At 42.1% G+C, this 14743-nt stretch overlaps 1 protein-coding gene across 1 annotated transcript in view; it reads left to right on the plus strand.

Moving 5' to 3' along the window:
- The first annotated feature begins 6522 nt into the window (after positions 1–6522).
- HEXA (hexosaminidase subunit alpha) overlaps positions 6523–14743 on the plus strand; it is a 32165-nt gene continuing 23944 nt past the window's right edge. Inside the window, exon 1 of the mRNA XM_009278917.2 lies at positions 6523–6583. Coding sequence (XP_009277192.1) covers positions 6523–6583 — 61 coding nt within the window. The remainder of the gene's footprint in view (positions 6584–14743) is intronic.

Here is a 14743-nt window from a genome sequence, read left to right on the forward strand (position 1 = left end):
GAAAGTACAGGTCTGCTGATGTCAGCTACAGAAACAGTCCTGTTTGCAGGCAGAAACAGACAGTAAAGGAATAAAGCTGAAAGAGTAACGTTACTTTACAACTGCTTTTTCCTTTAAATCACTTTATAGAAGTCTGAGGTGTCTCAAAAAAAAAACTTTCCCTGCATCTTTTTCTTCACTCAAATACATATCGGTACATTAATTTCACTCTTTCACCATAGTCAGCATTGTACATTGCCAGATTCACCCATAGGGCTGTACCCGTTTCACGGCTTAATGTATCTGTAGGAAACTGGCACTGTTCCTCCCCATCAGGTAGCAAAACTGCTATCTCTGCTAGCTCCAGTTTCCAGCAGGTCACACAATGCAAAGAACAGGTCATTTCAACCCTGCCCAGTGAACTACTTAGTGGTCAGCAGTAGCTGGGACTTCTCCGTGGATTTTGCACGCCCTTAGAATAACAGAACTTCACTTTTGCTGCGTTAAGCACGTTCAAAGGCATCACCTGGTCAAAAGGCACTGGATGGGCAGTAAGTCTTAGGAGGGTGCTATAAGCAGATCTGTGAGGGTATCAGCAGCTGTACTTCACCTTAGAAGGAAATCTGTACTGCACAGGAGTCAATGCCGCACCAATCTTCCAGCCACACAGAATGGTTTTGAGAATTTGCTTTTTTGATGGCAGCTTTACAAAAAACATCTTGCAGTACCAGTTGATCAACAGTATTCTGCACGTCCTTTTCAAAAAGACCAAACCATCACTTCATTCCTGAAGATCTGTTACCACACTTCATTCCCAAAAGATCTGCTGTAACAGAACAGTATCTGACCAAAAAAAGTCTATTCCACTTAAAAAAAAAAAAACTGCCAAGTCCTTCCTAGAAGAGTATCCTATAGTATTTCGTGATGTCAAAAGACTATTTTTTCCTAGGATAACTTGAAGAAATAATTATACCATGGCATACGGTATAAAACTTTTCTGGGTTAAGTTTTAGAAGTTTTCTGGAAAGGTCTCTCAAATTGTCCTTTTCCTGGTCTCAAAGGTCCTTCCAGATGGTGATTAAAAGAAAGGGTGTCCTCTCTTTAAATAGTGTGCAAGCAGAGGATCAGACCCCAAGGATGTTCAGCATAAGTATGTCTCTCAAATGCTAGTTAAGTCTCAAATTGTTGGGTGATCTGTCTCCCACCTGCTTTTGTTACTGGGCACTAATGGAAAACATCTATTCTATGACAATATGCTCAAAGAGAAATGAGTTGTTTATCACAGAAGAAAGATCTAATCCAGCCAAATTGTACATCACCTCAAGACAGCTGCCACTAAGTTGATTCCTCAAAATCAGTTGTTTCCAGGATAGCCCCAGATTGTGAACAGAGCTTTACCCTGGAGCGCACTGCCAGCACAAACACATGGTTCTTCTCACCCAGCAGTTATTGCAGTGCTTGATTACACAGTGTTTTCCTCTTCTGACAAGAATGAGAGCAAAAGGACAGGCTACTTCCTGCAGCAGAAGCCAGAGCTCTCAGACTCGCGGGTACTTGGGGGGAAATACTTAAAAAAAGTAAAAATCTTCAAATAACACGTCTGTGCCCTGAATCCGGACTTCCACTTCAGAACACTATAATTAACATTTTCCAATAAATATACAGACAGGGAGAAGAAAATGGTAAGGCACAATGACTTCTTCCATGAGCACAATGGAGTAGTACCCACAAAAATCGGTAAGTTAAAGATCTACCATGAAAACTAAACGAAAGCTATCCCAATTAAAAACTTCTCTCATGGCTATGGCCAGGTTAGCTCAAATGTATTTTGATACAGGGTCACTGGTGGCCTGCAACAGTTAACCCCTTCAGAGACAACATGACTGATGAGAAACACTGGCTTAGGCTGAAGAATTTTTAGCCTGTGGCACTTTACAAGAGCATTAGAGAATATTTATGAAGAAAGAGTCCTTAACATTCTTCCATCTTATCTTTCTCCTCCAGGCCTCAGTTTGGTGAGCATCCAAGCACTAGGTATTTCACTTCACTTCTCTATCCCTTATTGCTTCCAATCTTGTCCCTTCCTCAAAGCAGCCCCACTCTTACCGCTTCACTTGGACAGAGAGGAAATTTTACCCACTCACCAAAGCAGCAACACGCTACGTGGTACTTTAGGAAAGAAAAAAACCACACCTCCCTTGGGCTGACTTCATCTCCCCATCACTGCACAAAGGCCCTAAGCTTGTTTACTGTTGCACATACCTGGCTAAACGGAGCGCTTGGGTGCGCCACGTCACAGCAGTCAGTCACCATTCAGCATGGATTTAACGAGCATCCCCATTTAGCCACAACTGGATCCCAGTTCTTACCACCACCTTCTCATTTTCCAACAGCAGACCTTGCCCGTGTAGCATCTCTGCATCATTCAACAGAAAGACGGATGTCTTGCCAAATTGCAGTGCAATACAAAACAGGAAGAGCTTAACCCTTTGAAGTATTTACTGGCAAAAATATGTTTTGTACACACATGATGTCACCTTGACCAACGGGAAGTAAACCTACCCCAGTGATGCCTATGCCTTAAGTCTACAACCCTCAATCAAGCAAAAAAAAAAATTTAGCCATCTTAACACTTTTAAACTAGATAGCCCCGGGAAATCATTGCCAATATAGCAGTGTCTTGGGGATGTAATCTTTGGCAACATCTTTACACTGGCAAAAGCCCCAGAGCAGATGTGGTTATAGCTTATATCACTTCCCTGCACAAAAGCAACTATACCTGCAAAAGCACTTTTTTCTGCTGGCAGAAGCTGCATCTGCACTAGGAAAATCTGCCAGCATCCTTTTTCCCAACAAGCCTCTTCTAGCTCAGACCATTTTTTAGTGATGACTTTGCAGTTTATTTACCATACCCTGCTCATTTAGTCTGTCTTAGTTTTATAGCCAACAAAACAGAGCCCCAGCAACATCCTATTTTATGAGCCAGGACTTCCACTACAAGAAGTAATTTTGCCTGTTTACACCCTAAAACTTTTTCCTCCAAGGGCTCCGCAGAAGCCACCTTTGAAGAAAGGATATTCTGGAGGCATGAAGAGTTCAGCAATTCTCTTGTTAAAGGATGGGAACGAGAACAAACAAGATATACCTAAAATTGTAGCTGCAGTCTCTAACTGCTGCAGGTATTTTTAACGAGGTACCTGAGCTCCCTCGAGTTAAGAGAAAATACTTTGCTGGGATTCAATACAGAAATAACAAAACACAAGTCATACAGCAGTTGGGGACAATAGGAAGCCTCCAACTTTTTCACCATTTCTCATTTAAGGGCTTTGAAGACTTGCCTCTATACAAACTTGCACTCATTTAATCAGAAGTGTTTCTAAATCCGTTGAGTTAAACCAGCAAGTATGTGCAGACCCTCCAAAGCACCTGGAACATCTCCCTTTCAGTAGGGAATAGGAAACAAACCTGGATGTGCAATTTTGTATTTGGTGGACTGTGCGCTAGCTGACAAGGATATCACTTGTTCCTTTCCTGTTAAGATACTACTATCTCTCATCACACACTGGGCTTCTGCAAGAGAAAAACCCCACCTAATCAGTCCTGCTTTACAACTGATATGAAGGCTAGCAATATGAATAATTATCTGCCAGTCATTAGTGTAATTAAGCGCACTGAAAAGGCTGGCACCCAGCCTCTTCCAAATCACAGCGCTGCTGGCCTGCGGAGATACCCTGGCAAGCGATAGCAGGACACCAGTCAGGGGAATTACACTGTGGTACACGAGAATGACAGAGATCCCAAACATCTACAAGCATCCTCCCTCCAGATAGTTTCAGTATCAGCTATCCCTAAAGACAACTCCAAGTCTTTGCACCCTGCTCCCCTCCTAGAAGCTATCATCCCAGCTAAAAATAAGCAGCAGATACACAAAGTTAGTTCCCAAACAGTAACCCCCAAAGTGGATTAACGACACAAAGTAGATGAGAGATTCAGAAATTGAGAAAACAAGCCAAGAAGCAAGCATTTTACCAGTTTCTCAAGCATCGTACCAGTTTCTATACAATCTTTGAACCCATTTCTAGTACATCAATACAGAATTCCCAATTGAAGACAAAGTATCTTACACTTCTAAACCGCAATAATCCACGACTGTATCCCATTATACTTGATCTTTACCATCATACAGAACTACACTTGCATTTACTATCAACTGTCATCATCCAACATAAAAATATAGCAGAGTACATTTTCAAGTATTAATTTCAGCTCTCTTAACAATATAAATAAGGAAGTTTCAAACACATCATTTTACCAAGTAAAATAAAGAGAAGGGTTATTACAGAACATGCTAATGCATATATAAAATATGTATAAATCAAAGAATACCACCTCAGTTTGCTCAGATAGCCTTTCAGTCATCACAGAAGTATTACTAACTACCAAAACAAAGATGCCGGACACATTTGTTCATCAGATCTTCACAGTACTTCGAAATTGTTACTTTATTTTCCTGTATGCATACTAGGTGGGCTTTTACCCCAAAGGCCTTCCACTTCATCCAAAAACCAAACTTCACATTAATAGCATCTATTGCATTCCTCTGAACCTGAATAAATCATCCCAGAATGAGAACTATCACTCTTCACTTTAAGGCAAGGACTCGTGATCAGGGCTTACTAGAGCTTGTCAGAGCTCCCAGAAGAGAAATGAAGCCACTAACTAAATGTTGGAGTGTTCTCCTCCCTGTCTTTTTACTAAAAAGCTGCTGTTTGGCCTAGTTTTAAAATACACTGATCAGCAAAGCTCTGTCACATCTGAGCACCCATTCTGGAGTCTAACCTCGTCAGGCCTTGGGAGGTTTCTCCTTTGGTTACCCGCTCGAGACATAGCTCTCACACACATACTCCCTTCTTCCCAGAAGGGGTCCTTAACTCCTCTTCTTTCCAGACCATTCCTTCCACCTCCCTACTTCTCAGATCCCTGAGCGTGACTAGGATGTAGATTATTAAGAGTTAACTTATTCTTAAATTATTCTCCCCACACAGGAAAGCACATTGCAGGGGAGACTGTTTACTCATGTGAATTCTCCTGTTTTCCCCTAATCCCTCTCCGCATTTCTGTCAGACAAAGGAATGCTGATTGCGTTTGTATTTTGTTACACAAGAACACACACAATCCAAAGTTATCAGCTGCAGAGGGGACCAAAGTTTTGAAAAACTATCCAGAGCTCTTTCAAAAGTTAAATACGCACCTATAGTTATACATGCACCCAAAACAGGCCACAAAAACGTTGTCTTCAGGAGTAGATACACATGCATTTCTTTTGCTAACAGTGCAGAGTTGAGCAATTCAACCATGATCACTTCTGGCAAATGGAGCAAAGGAACTGCTCGCAGGGTCAAACAGCGGACTGACTGATAAGAGCAGGGAAGAAGAGGCACATTTAATCAGTAAGTTCACTGATCACATTCATTATTTGGCCCTGCAAACAGCTGAACCCATGCAGTGAGGGAATAGGAACTGCCTAAGCCAAGAGCAACATACATGTAACCATGCCCCTATTTCAGGTTGCAGGTGCACGTGTCTATACACCCCTGCATCTCAAAAAGCATTGCTCGGGATGAGTATTAGATACCCAAAGAAACTCAAAGCACCGGAACAGTGAGTTCATCGGTGTTTCAAGCCAAGCAGCAATGGGAGCCTACCAAGAACAGCCCGTACTGCCTTAGCTCAGAAAACCAAAGAAAACCCTAAAAGGAAGTTACCTCGAGCAAAGTACTTCACTATGCAGTAACTATTTCACCAGTTCCCACACACGCATCAAAGCAGCACAGGAATGGTAAAATCACGTATGTCCTGCTGGGATTTTTATATAATGGACTTGTTCAAATACCAGCTACTTCCTCTGTGGCTCTGAAAAAGTTTTGCTAAAGTAAACAGGTCAAATGCACCTTGCCAGGGTATTACACTCACATGGCTTACTCAACCCACTCCTTTGGAGGTTGACCTAGCTTACTAATATCAGGCAGGAAGCAGAAGCCTTCAGAACCACTTAAAATTTTCATTTCTTTATCTTGGAACAAAGTCTCTTCATGCTTTCTCCTTAATAGGAATAGGCAGACATTAAGTTTAAAAAAAAAAAATTTCTTTGAACTAACACCCAAAGTAGTCAGTTATTTTACCAGTTGACTATTTTCAGGTGCAATTATACAGATTCTTCCGGTTCTACTTTTTAGTGTGCATTCTCCACTTCAAGAGGACTTTAACTGTGCGCAAGCAGAATCCTTCTGAGCAGGAACTCCTACTCTATCCTGCTTATCCGCTGGAAGACATCCCTCATCTGGTGAAATAACACAGAAAACGTTACTCCATGAAGCACAGACAATTTTCCTGAAGGGCTGTAAAGGCAATAAGCAAATATCCAAGCTTTTAATTTCCAGTGTTGGGAATTATCTCCCTCCAGCTCCCAAATTCCTCCAATCACAAAGCAATCAAAGCTTGATCTTTTGTGAATTAACATGCACCCTCCCCACGTGAAAGGGCATGTTCATGGTGTCCCAGAACACGGAGGGCGTCTCGGATCAGAAGTCAGGCAGAGAACTGAGTAAGTCACAAGAAAAACCTTTTCTCTTTCACACCTTTATGTTTCAGCCACAAGTACTTTCCCAGAAGACCTATTTTTGACGCAGATGGCCAAGACAGGATTCTTGCACTGCTCATCCCTGGAAATGAGAGGTGCCACACGGTGCTCTGGGATGTAAAAGTTTTAACTGCGGAAGATACAAAACCAAGAATGCTTTAAAAAAGGTTGGAAGGAAGGAACTTAATATGCCAGCTGAGTAAGTGGGCACCAGCTAGAAACCATCAGTAGCTCAAGAGAAGGCCAAGAAGCCAAGTTTTAGGTAGGTACATAGGCTACCGCCCAGATACTCCTAGATTATGGTCAAGAACCACCAGCTCACAGGGCTCTCGGTTGTTCTGCTGTCCCCAGCAGCAGTATTTGGTTCCTCTCCCTAATACATCCCACAGAGGACTACAACCTTTTGCCATCACACAGACATGCCAGAGTCTGGCAACAAGGACAGGGATACACCATAACATGGTCATGGAGAAGTAGATAGCGCTTGACATTTAAGCTGTCTGGGCTCCATGCTCGTCCAAAGGGAGGACACCAAAGGGATACACGTCCCTCCAAAGCCAATTCTTTCAGGTGGTGTTTTTCCTTACTAGGAAAATGCCTACCAGCTCTCCCATCAGCTCTCAAATGCTGCCCAAAACAGCTGGCAAGACCATCAGCACTGCCAAAAGGCACAACGATTGCCAAGACACTTGCAAAAGGCAAGCCAACATATCCAGAAGCAGGTAGCTAAGCTACAACAGGAAGCAGCAAAGTATTTAAATGGCTTATTAGCATCTTCCTGGTTCCAAGTGATTTAGATACCATTGAAAGTACCTACATAAGACTTTGAATCTGAAATTATTCCTGACATTTGGCAAAAGTTCTCAGTCTCTAAAAACAGGCAAAAGACTTGATGCAGATAGTTCTATTTGAGTGTTACGTACATACAGTGGTTCAAACAGTCACCACAGTGAACTACTCTGAACACCAAAAATAATTACTCAGCATTACTACCCCACGTAAACAAGGGACCTCTTTTGAAAGAGTGTCTGTAGTTATATGGACATTTCAAATTCTAAAAAGGCACCGACTTGTGAAGTACAAATACTACCAAACTAAGTTACAGGTGAAACTCAACTACTGAGGAAGCCTCGAATAGCAGTTTTCAAAGCATTCATTTAAACAGTATTTCCATTCATTTAAACAGTATTTCCATCACAGCTCAAGATCAAAAGCTAAAAGCAAGCTAAGGAATCAAATACAGGCCAGACAAACTCAAGGTTTTCAACATTCCCAAGAGCAAATACCTCGGATGGCGAAGCTATTTAAATATTAGCAGAATTTCCATTATCAAATTAAAAGATAACTTTTTTCCCCTCCAGCTCATGCAGAGTCGGTCACTTCCTTGTCACACTGGAACCTCCTGCACTGATATCCTACATGAGCTCGGCAGTCCTCTCAAACATGCAGGCATCTGTATTCTGGGCTGCACTCAAATGCACCATTTGGCATTACTGAGTAGCTAGGAACCCTCCCTGTGCGTTTTACAATAAATGAGGCTGCAATTTTCTTGCAAATGCAGAAGCTACTGAATGACTTTATGAAATTCAGCAGCATTATATGCCTATATACACGCAAAAGCCTCCAAAGCAGTCCTCTCAAACATGCAGGCATCTGTATTCTGGGCTGCACTCAAATGCACCATTTGGCATTACTGAGTAGCTAGGAACCCTCCCTGTGCGTTTTACAATAAATGAGGCTGCAATTTTCTTGCAAATGCAGAAGCTACTGAATGACTTTATGAAATTCAGCAGCATTATATGCCTATATACACGCAAAAGCCTCCAAACATTCTTTACGGCTGCCAGTAATACAGCGCAGCCAGCCACAAACAAGAGAAAACATCACTTGCAATATTTTTAGATCCCTCCAAAAGTAACAGAAGTCCAGAGGACTGGAAGCACGACCCTGAACAGATAAGTTACAGACTGAACTACACGGAGAGGACTTTCAGCCTTCATAGTTACTTCCCATGGAAAGTCACAGCTCTCATGACAAATTCTGGATTCTCTTTCCAGTTCTCAACCCTTCAAAATTGTCTTTCCTAAGCGGAGGAACGAGCAGCTACGTTCTCCAGAAATAAAAGGCTCCTAGAAATTATTTCTGTATTAAAACCTTGACTCACTATTATAACATGAGCACAGCTTGGAGATCAATGATCACTTCCTTAAACTGCTCTATTACATCTGACACTGAACAGCAGAACCACATTCTTGTTTACTTTATCTCATTCACAGAGGAAAGGGGAAGAGAGATTATTTTCAAAATAAAAAATTGAAAACAATTCAACAGGTGGCAAGGACACTTGGGGAGGTGCTGTACAGGGAGCAACTTTTAATCTATGAGTTAACGGCATCACTTTGAATAAACATTGAAGTCTTCCAGGTGTCGGTTTTAATCGCAAGAAGCTGAGACTGTCAAACTGAAATTCTGTGCACCATGCTCCTAAATTTAACGTTGGTTGCCAAACAGCACTACGCAAGAAATGTGAAATATTTCTGAATAGACACAGGACTGCCCTATACTTCTGTATCATATCACAGGAACACAAAGAGCATCAGAGGTTTGGTTTTTTATTTCCTATTATAAACTAACTCATGCAAGGCTAAAACTAAGGAGTCGGAGCTCAGGATAAGTATAAAAGTGTAAGCCATAGAAGCATAATTAAAAATGAAACTAACACCCAGAAGCAGCTATTGTTTCACATCAAGGACCACAAACGCTGCAGTCTCAATTATGACTTCTCCGTGGCACACCAGTTTCCAATTTATAGCAGAAATAACACTTCTACTTTGCATGGCAAGTACAGTCCTGCTCACTAAAATTAAACCCACAGGGAACAGCAATAACTGTATTTACTATTGATTTCTTGCTTTCAGAAACAAATGTTTAAAAGTAGCTAAAAAACAAAGTGTTTTCCGTTTCACTTTGAAAACATCCCCAATACATGCCAGTCCCCATCTGCATCCACAAGGCCCCTGAGAGAAGGCTGCCTTGTTGTGATTTTCGCAAAATTATGTTGAGACAAAAGAAACCAGCATCAAAGTTTTTTACTCATGGCCAGCCATGAGATTTACATTTGGCCTAACAGAAACGGAAATCTAAAGCACTAAGCAAATGGGTCATTTAAGTGCAAAGTTTAAATCACTCTGGAGACATAACAGATAAAATAAGACCTTTCTAGCTGGTATTGCTGAAGTTTAAAATAATTCAAAAAAAACAAAACAAACCTCTATTATATTCAGAATTACGTCTTGGCAGCCACGGAACAGATACCATGTAATTTCCAAAAGCTTTGCAGTGATCGCTTATACCAGATTTCAGGAATGCTTTGTCACAATGAAGTTTACTCCATTCCTTGGAAATATTAAATGCATTCCTACTATAATGAAACACCTTATAAACGCCACGTGACAGAAACACAGAGTTTAACAAAGCATTTCCTTCCAGCATCATAATGTTTAGGGCCCCAACAAGAATTTTATCATCAAATAACTAACCACAGCCTTGCAAACTCACCTCGTGCAGGCAGCACAAGCAGACCCAAATGCAAGAAGCATCAGCCTGGAGTGCTTCCACCCACAGACTCCTACCTAATGCTTGTCAAGCAGCTTCAAGTACTCCCGAGTTCTCAAGATGTCATCTCTAACATTAAATACCGTTTTAAGCACGACCCTGTACGACAGCAGCAATTCCTGTTGCTCACTGGCAAGTCATTCCTATTTTGGACAACATGTTTGGAATGTACTGCCCATAGCACTGAATTACACCAGCATCGGGGAAATTTCCTAAGTTACAACTGGAGATCAGTACATTCTGTCCAAGCAAGTAAAGCCACTGTTTAGTAAGACTCCTTTTGCCAAGCGACAATGGGTTCGCACTTGCCGTAACAGAGCTCTATTTAACCGCAGAGCTGCAGCATTCTGGGGGATATCTGCACCGCCTCAACTCTGCCGGCCTCTCGAAAAAGCCACTCCTCAACAAATTTAACAAATACAGCATTGTAATATAGGAGCAGCCTGGGGTTTTGGCTTATTTTCACGGCAAAGCTTTTACCCAGTAAGGACCTGACCTTACTTCCAAAGAAGTCATCCAGCTTTGTCATCTAAATGAGAAACCAACATTGAGTACAAATGCTCTGATGTTACCATTACCTGTTCTGCTCTGAAGAACCTTATTTTAAAGGCTGCAGTAAAGAGAAAAGGTATTTTTGAGCTAGATTAACTTTTTTTTGGATCCGGTGATGCCACCTCCTTCCAGAGACAGTCCAAGTTTTAAGCTCAACATGCTCACAACCACGCAGAGGGTTGGGCACAACAGCCGGCCACATCCAGGATCCCGCTCCCTGCTGCGGAGTGGGGGGGGGGGGGAGAAGGGGGTCAACCCCCTCTTTTGTGCTTTGTTTTGAACATCAACCACCTCAGAGCTTCATCCCAGTATTTTCAACACCTTGCTGTTACAAAGTCCAGAAAGAATGAATATGGTCAGTGACATCACAATGATGTCATTGGAATGCTCCAGAAAAAGGTGACAAAAAGAGGGAAATGAATCCAACTCAAATACTGAAATCGCACAAGCTTGCAAGAAGGCAAGGGGAACACTGGGCCAAGCAAGACAGAGACACAGATCATCATGTACTCTGTTCAGAGTAGAAACAAACATTCTATTTGAAACATTTTTCAAGTTTATTTTCAGAAAATCTAGATCAAAGATGAAAATAGCAATCTGATATGAAAAAAGATGTTAACGATGGCAGCAAATTATTTGGACAAAAGTTCAGAGAGGAAGAATACAGAGAAGATGTTCAACTCTGGGAAAACACCTGTGAGAGGAGAAAGCCTTTTGTTCAGCACCACCTCTATGTCTAGGTTTTTACAGTTGTTCAGTAGTTATTCTGCCAGCAGTTGGAAAACCACCAGAAATCCGCCCGTTTACTTTGACAACTAAAATTTAAAATAATATGCCAAACGACTCTCTACTCCACGTAAGCACAGTGATATAGTGGAAGTGATACTCTGATCTGAGGTGGGGTTTAAAAGTCTCAGCCAATTGACAGCACAAGGTTAAGGGGCTTATTCATACCCCTATTTTTGCATTCGGAGAGGAAGGGGAATTCTTGCTGTGCGACACATGGAGTCAGATCAGATTATAAGCATAAATGCCAAATACTGTGCAAAAATCATCATTAAAAACCTGAAATCCCACTTACGCTCAGACAAGAAGGAGCAAATGCAAAATATTCTGAGTATTTGAGTCATTCTGAAACCTCCATAGTTCACTGCAAGTTCAGTGGTCTTAGAAGGCCAAGCGATAAAAAAAGGTAACAGCTTGCTGCCGAGCGGCTACCTTCAAGAGCCCATTACATGCTACAGCACGAATTACAGGCTCTGTAACCAGTAAGTTTACCACAAGTTAGCCACTACTTCTGCAAAGTCTTCATCAGATCAAATCCCTGTCCTGAGAAGTTCATGTTTTTCTTATACAGCTTGTATTTGGAAATGACTAAATGGATGGGAGGATAAATTTCATTCAGTCCCTTCAACCAGTAGTACTATCAGCTGATAAACTGTTCAAATGCCATTTAATACGGACAGTTATACGTGCCATGGCTCAGATACCCCCTTGCAGATACTTCATGGCTCACCGATACCTTTTCCTTTCACTGCAGCTGCAAAGATGATCAACTGAAAAACAAAATCCTATTTAAACCGTACTCCTGATCAGAAGAAATCAGTACCTTCACTGATTAGAGGGCACAAGACCTACAGCTGAAATTTTCAGGTATGGGGTACCTCTGCATTACATCTTCGCTTGAACAAGTTAAGTTCCCAAGCGCTACAAAACGTAACTGCAACCACCATCACTTGATACCGAGAACCCAATGTAGATACACAGAGACCAAAGCCATCCAGTACTCGATTGGAACAAGTGAATCACAGCACTGCAACCGAGGATCCGCAGCAGGATCCTGAGCCAATGTGACTCCAGAAAAGGTTTACTGAACCAGAAAAGCAGCAGCAGCAATCCTGGTTGAGTGCCAAAAACAAGGAAATAAACAGAACAGAGCCCTGGAAGATTTCACCACCAGCAACAGAAGTGAGGATGAGCAAATACTGAAGCATCAACTGAATTTGGTTCACTTACCTCTGAACAGACTAGAAATCTAATGGCAGTGAGCCTGGATTTAAAAGCAATTCAGAGCAACTGAATGTTTTTCTACCCTCTTCTGACACATTCCAGGGCTTAAGCTGATTTTAGGTCCTAAGTTTACCCATGACATTCTAAACAAACTGGCTTTCTGCACTCTGCTCTGTTAAACCAGGAATAACTACTGCAAACCTAACACAAATAACTAAAGCATAAGCAGCAACCACAGTGGTTCTGTGTAGGTGGTTTGCAAGGCTTCTGCAGAGCCTGATGCAGCCCAGTCCATCGCAGGGTCAGATCTCCCACCACCACCCCGGGTACAGGAGCAGGAGAAGGGTCTGTTTACCTATATTGCCTTCTCTCCACTGGTTCTGCAACTCTGAGGTCAAGCTCGTACAGCTCAAGGGCAGCATAAGAGGGGAAGAAACCCACAGACCAGAAACCAGGACCTTGTCTAAGAAATCAGTTCATGAAGAACATTGGTGAATTCACCATACCGGCCAGGTCTGGAAAATGCACAAGCAGGAATACTCACTACTCCTCACTGGCAGGAACTTTTCAACCACTTTGCTTATGCAAAGATAGGACAAATGGTAGAACCTGTTCAATACAATCAGTATGGGTCATGATTTTTGCAGCCTTAGTCATTAAATACAGACTCACCATTTTAATCGCTATTTCAAAGAGTAAAAATTTTAAGTTACCAATTGTCTGCATGTCTACTTGCCATTTGTTTCCCTCCCTATGTTAAAATCAATAACTAGTAGCAAAGAAATATCCATACTTAACCATGAGATCTTTAACTGCGGGGTAATCAGCTAATCCAGACAGACTCCTTTATTCAGCTTTACATGCACAGTACTATTATTAAAGTCATAAACTTTAATTTGACTTATGAAATGCCATTTACTAATTTAGTATGAAAATACTTGAACAGTTGTTTGCATCAAGCTCCATATAAACTACAGCGGATTTACAGCACATAAAACAACATTTTAAAGCTGCTATTATAGCCACTGTAAAGCACAGAATAGTTGGGCAAAAGCATTCACCGAAGCATCTTGTATTTAAACGGGTTTACCAACACTGGAAGTACACATAACTAGCAAAACAACTGCTTTCTGGGCACTGTGTCCTTCAATATTTAATATCCGTAGGTTTCATCTTCTCACACTATTCCTGTTCGCATATTGGAAAAGGAGAAGCATTTTCTATTTACTTGCTGTAACTCTGAATAATATCGAGTAAATGGGAACAAAAGAAAACCCACACACTCTGGTCACCTGCAGAAAAAGTGAACGGCATCAGAAACTTCATGGCGAGCTGGAGCAAAACCTTGCCAGAAACATTTAGAAAGGGGTGACAGCTTCAGTGGCTTGACTTTTTTTTCCCCAAAAGCTCAAGAGCCAACAGGTAAGACTTAAGATGTTTTCATCTAAAGACAGTAAAGTAAATGGTATTTTGAACTCCGCTTCATTTTTAAAGCAGCAGGCTAAAAAAAAGGGGGGGAAAGTTACTGTTTTGAGGCGATTGCTCGTATCCCTCCTGGTCTACGCTGGAAATAAACACGGCAAGGTTCAACCCCTTGAGCAGGACCGCGTTTGGTATGTGGCGGGGGGGAAGGGATGGGAGAAGGCAACAAAACCAGAGCGGTGCCTGGCTGCCTCTCCTCAAATTCCAGAGCTTGCCATCGACTCACCGGGTTACCGAAGGAACTGCAGGGGCTAAAACCCCCCAGCCAGCGTGAAGACGGAGGGGGAGAAAGGCAAAATACTGATTACAGCCCACTGCCTGGAAACCACACAAAGAAAGAGGAGCCCCTTTAAAGCCAAGGGCCTCGTTCCCGACGCTTCCACGGCAGGAAGCGAGCTCCTGCCCTGCCCCAAGAGGCCTCCCCGGGGGAAGGGGGTGCCGAGGAGCCCCCCTTCTCCCCCCGGG

Source organism: Aptenodytes forsteri, unplaced genomic scaffold, assembly GCF_000699145.1.
Source record: "Aptenodytes forsteri isolate BGI_AS27 unplaced genomic scaffold, ASM69914v1 Scaffold258, whole genome shotgun sequence".
Lineage (NCBI taxonomy): Eukaryota > Metazoa > Chordata > Aves > Sphenisciformes > Spheniscidae > Aptenodytes > Aptenodytes forsteri.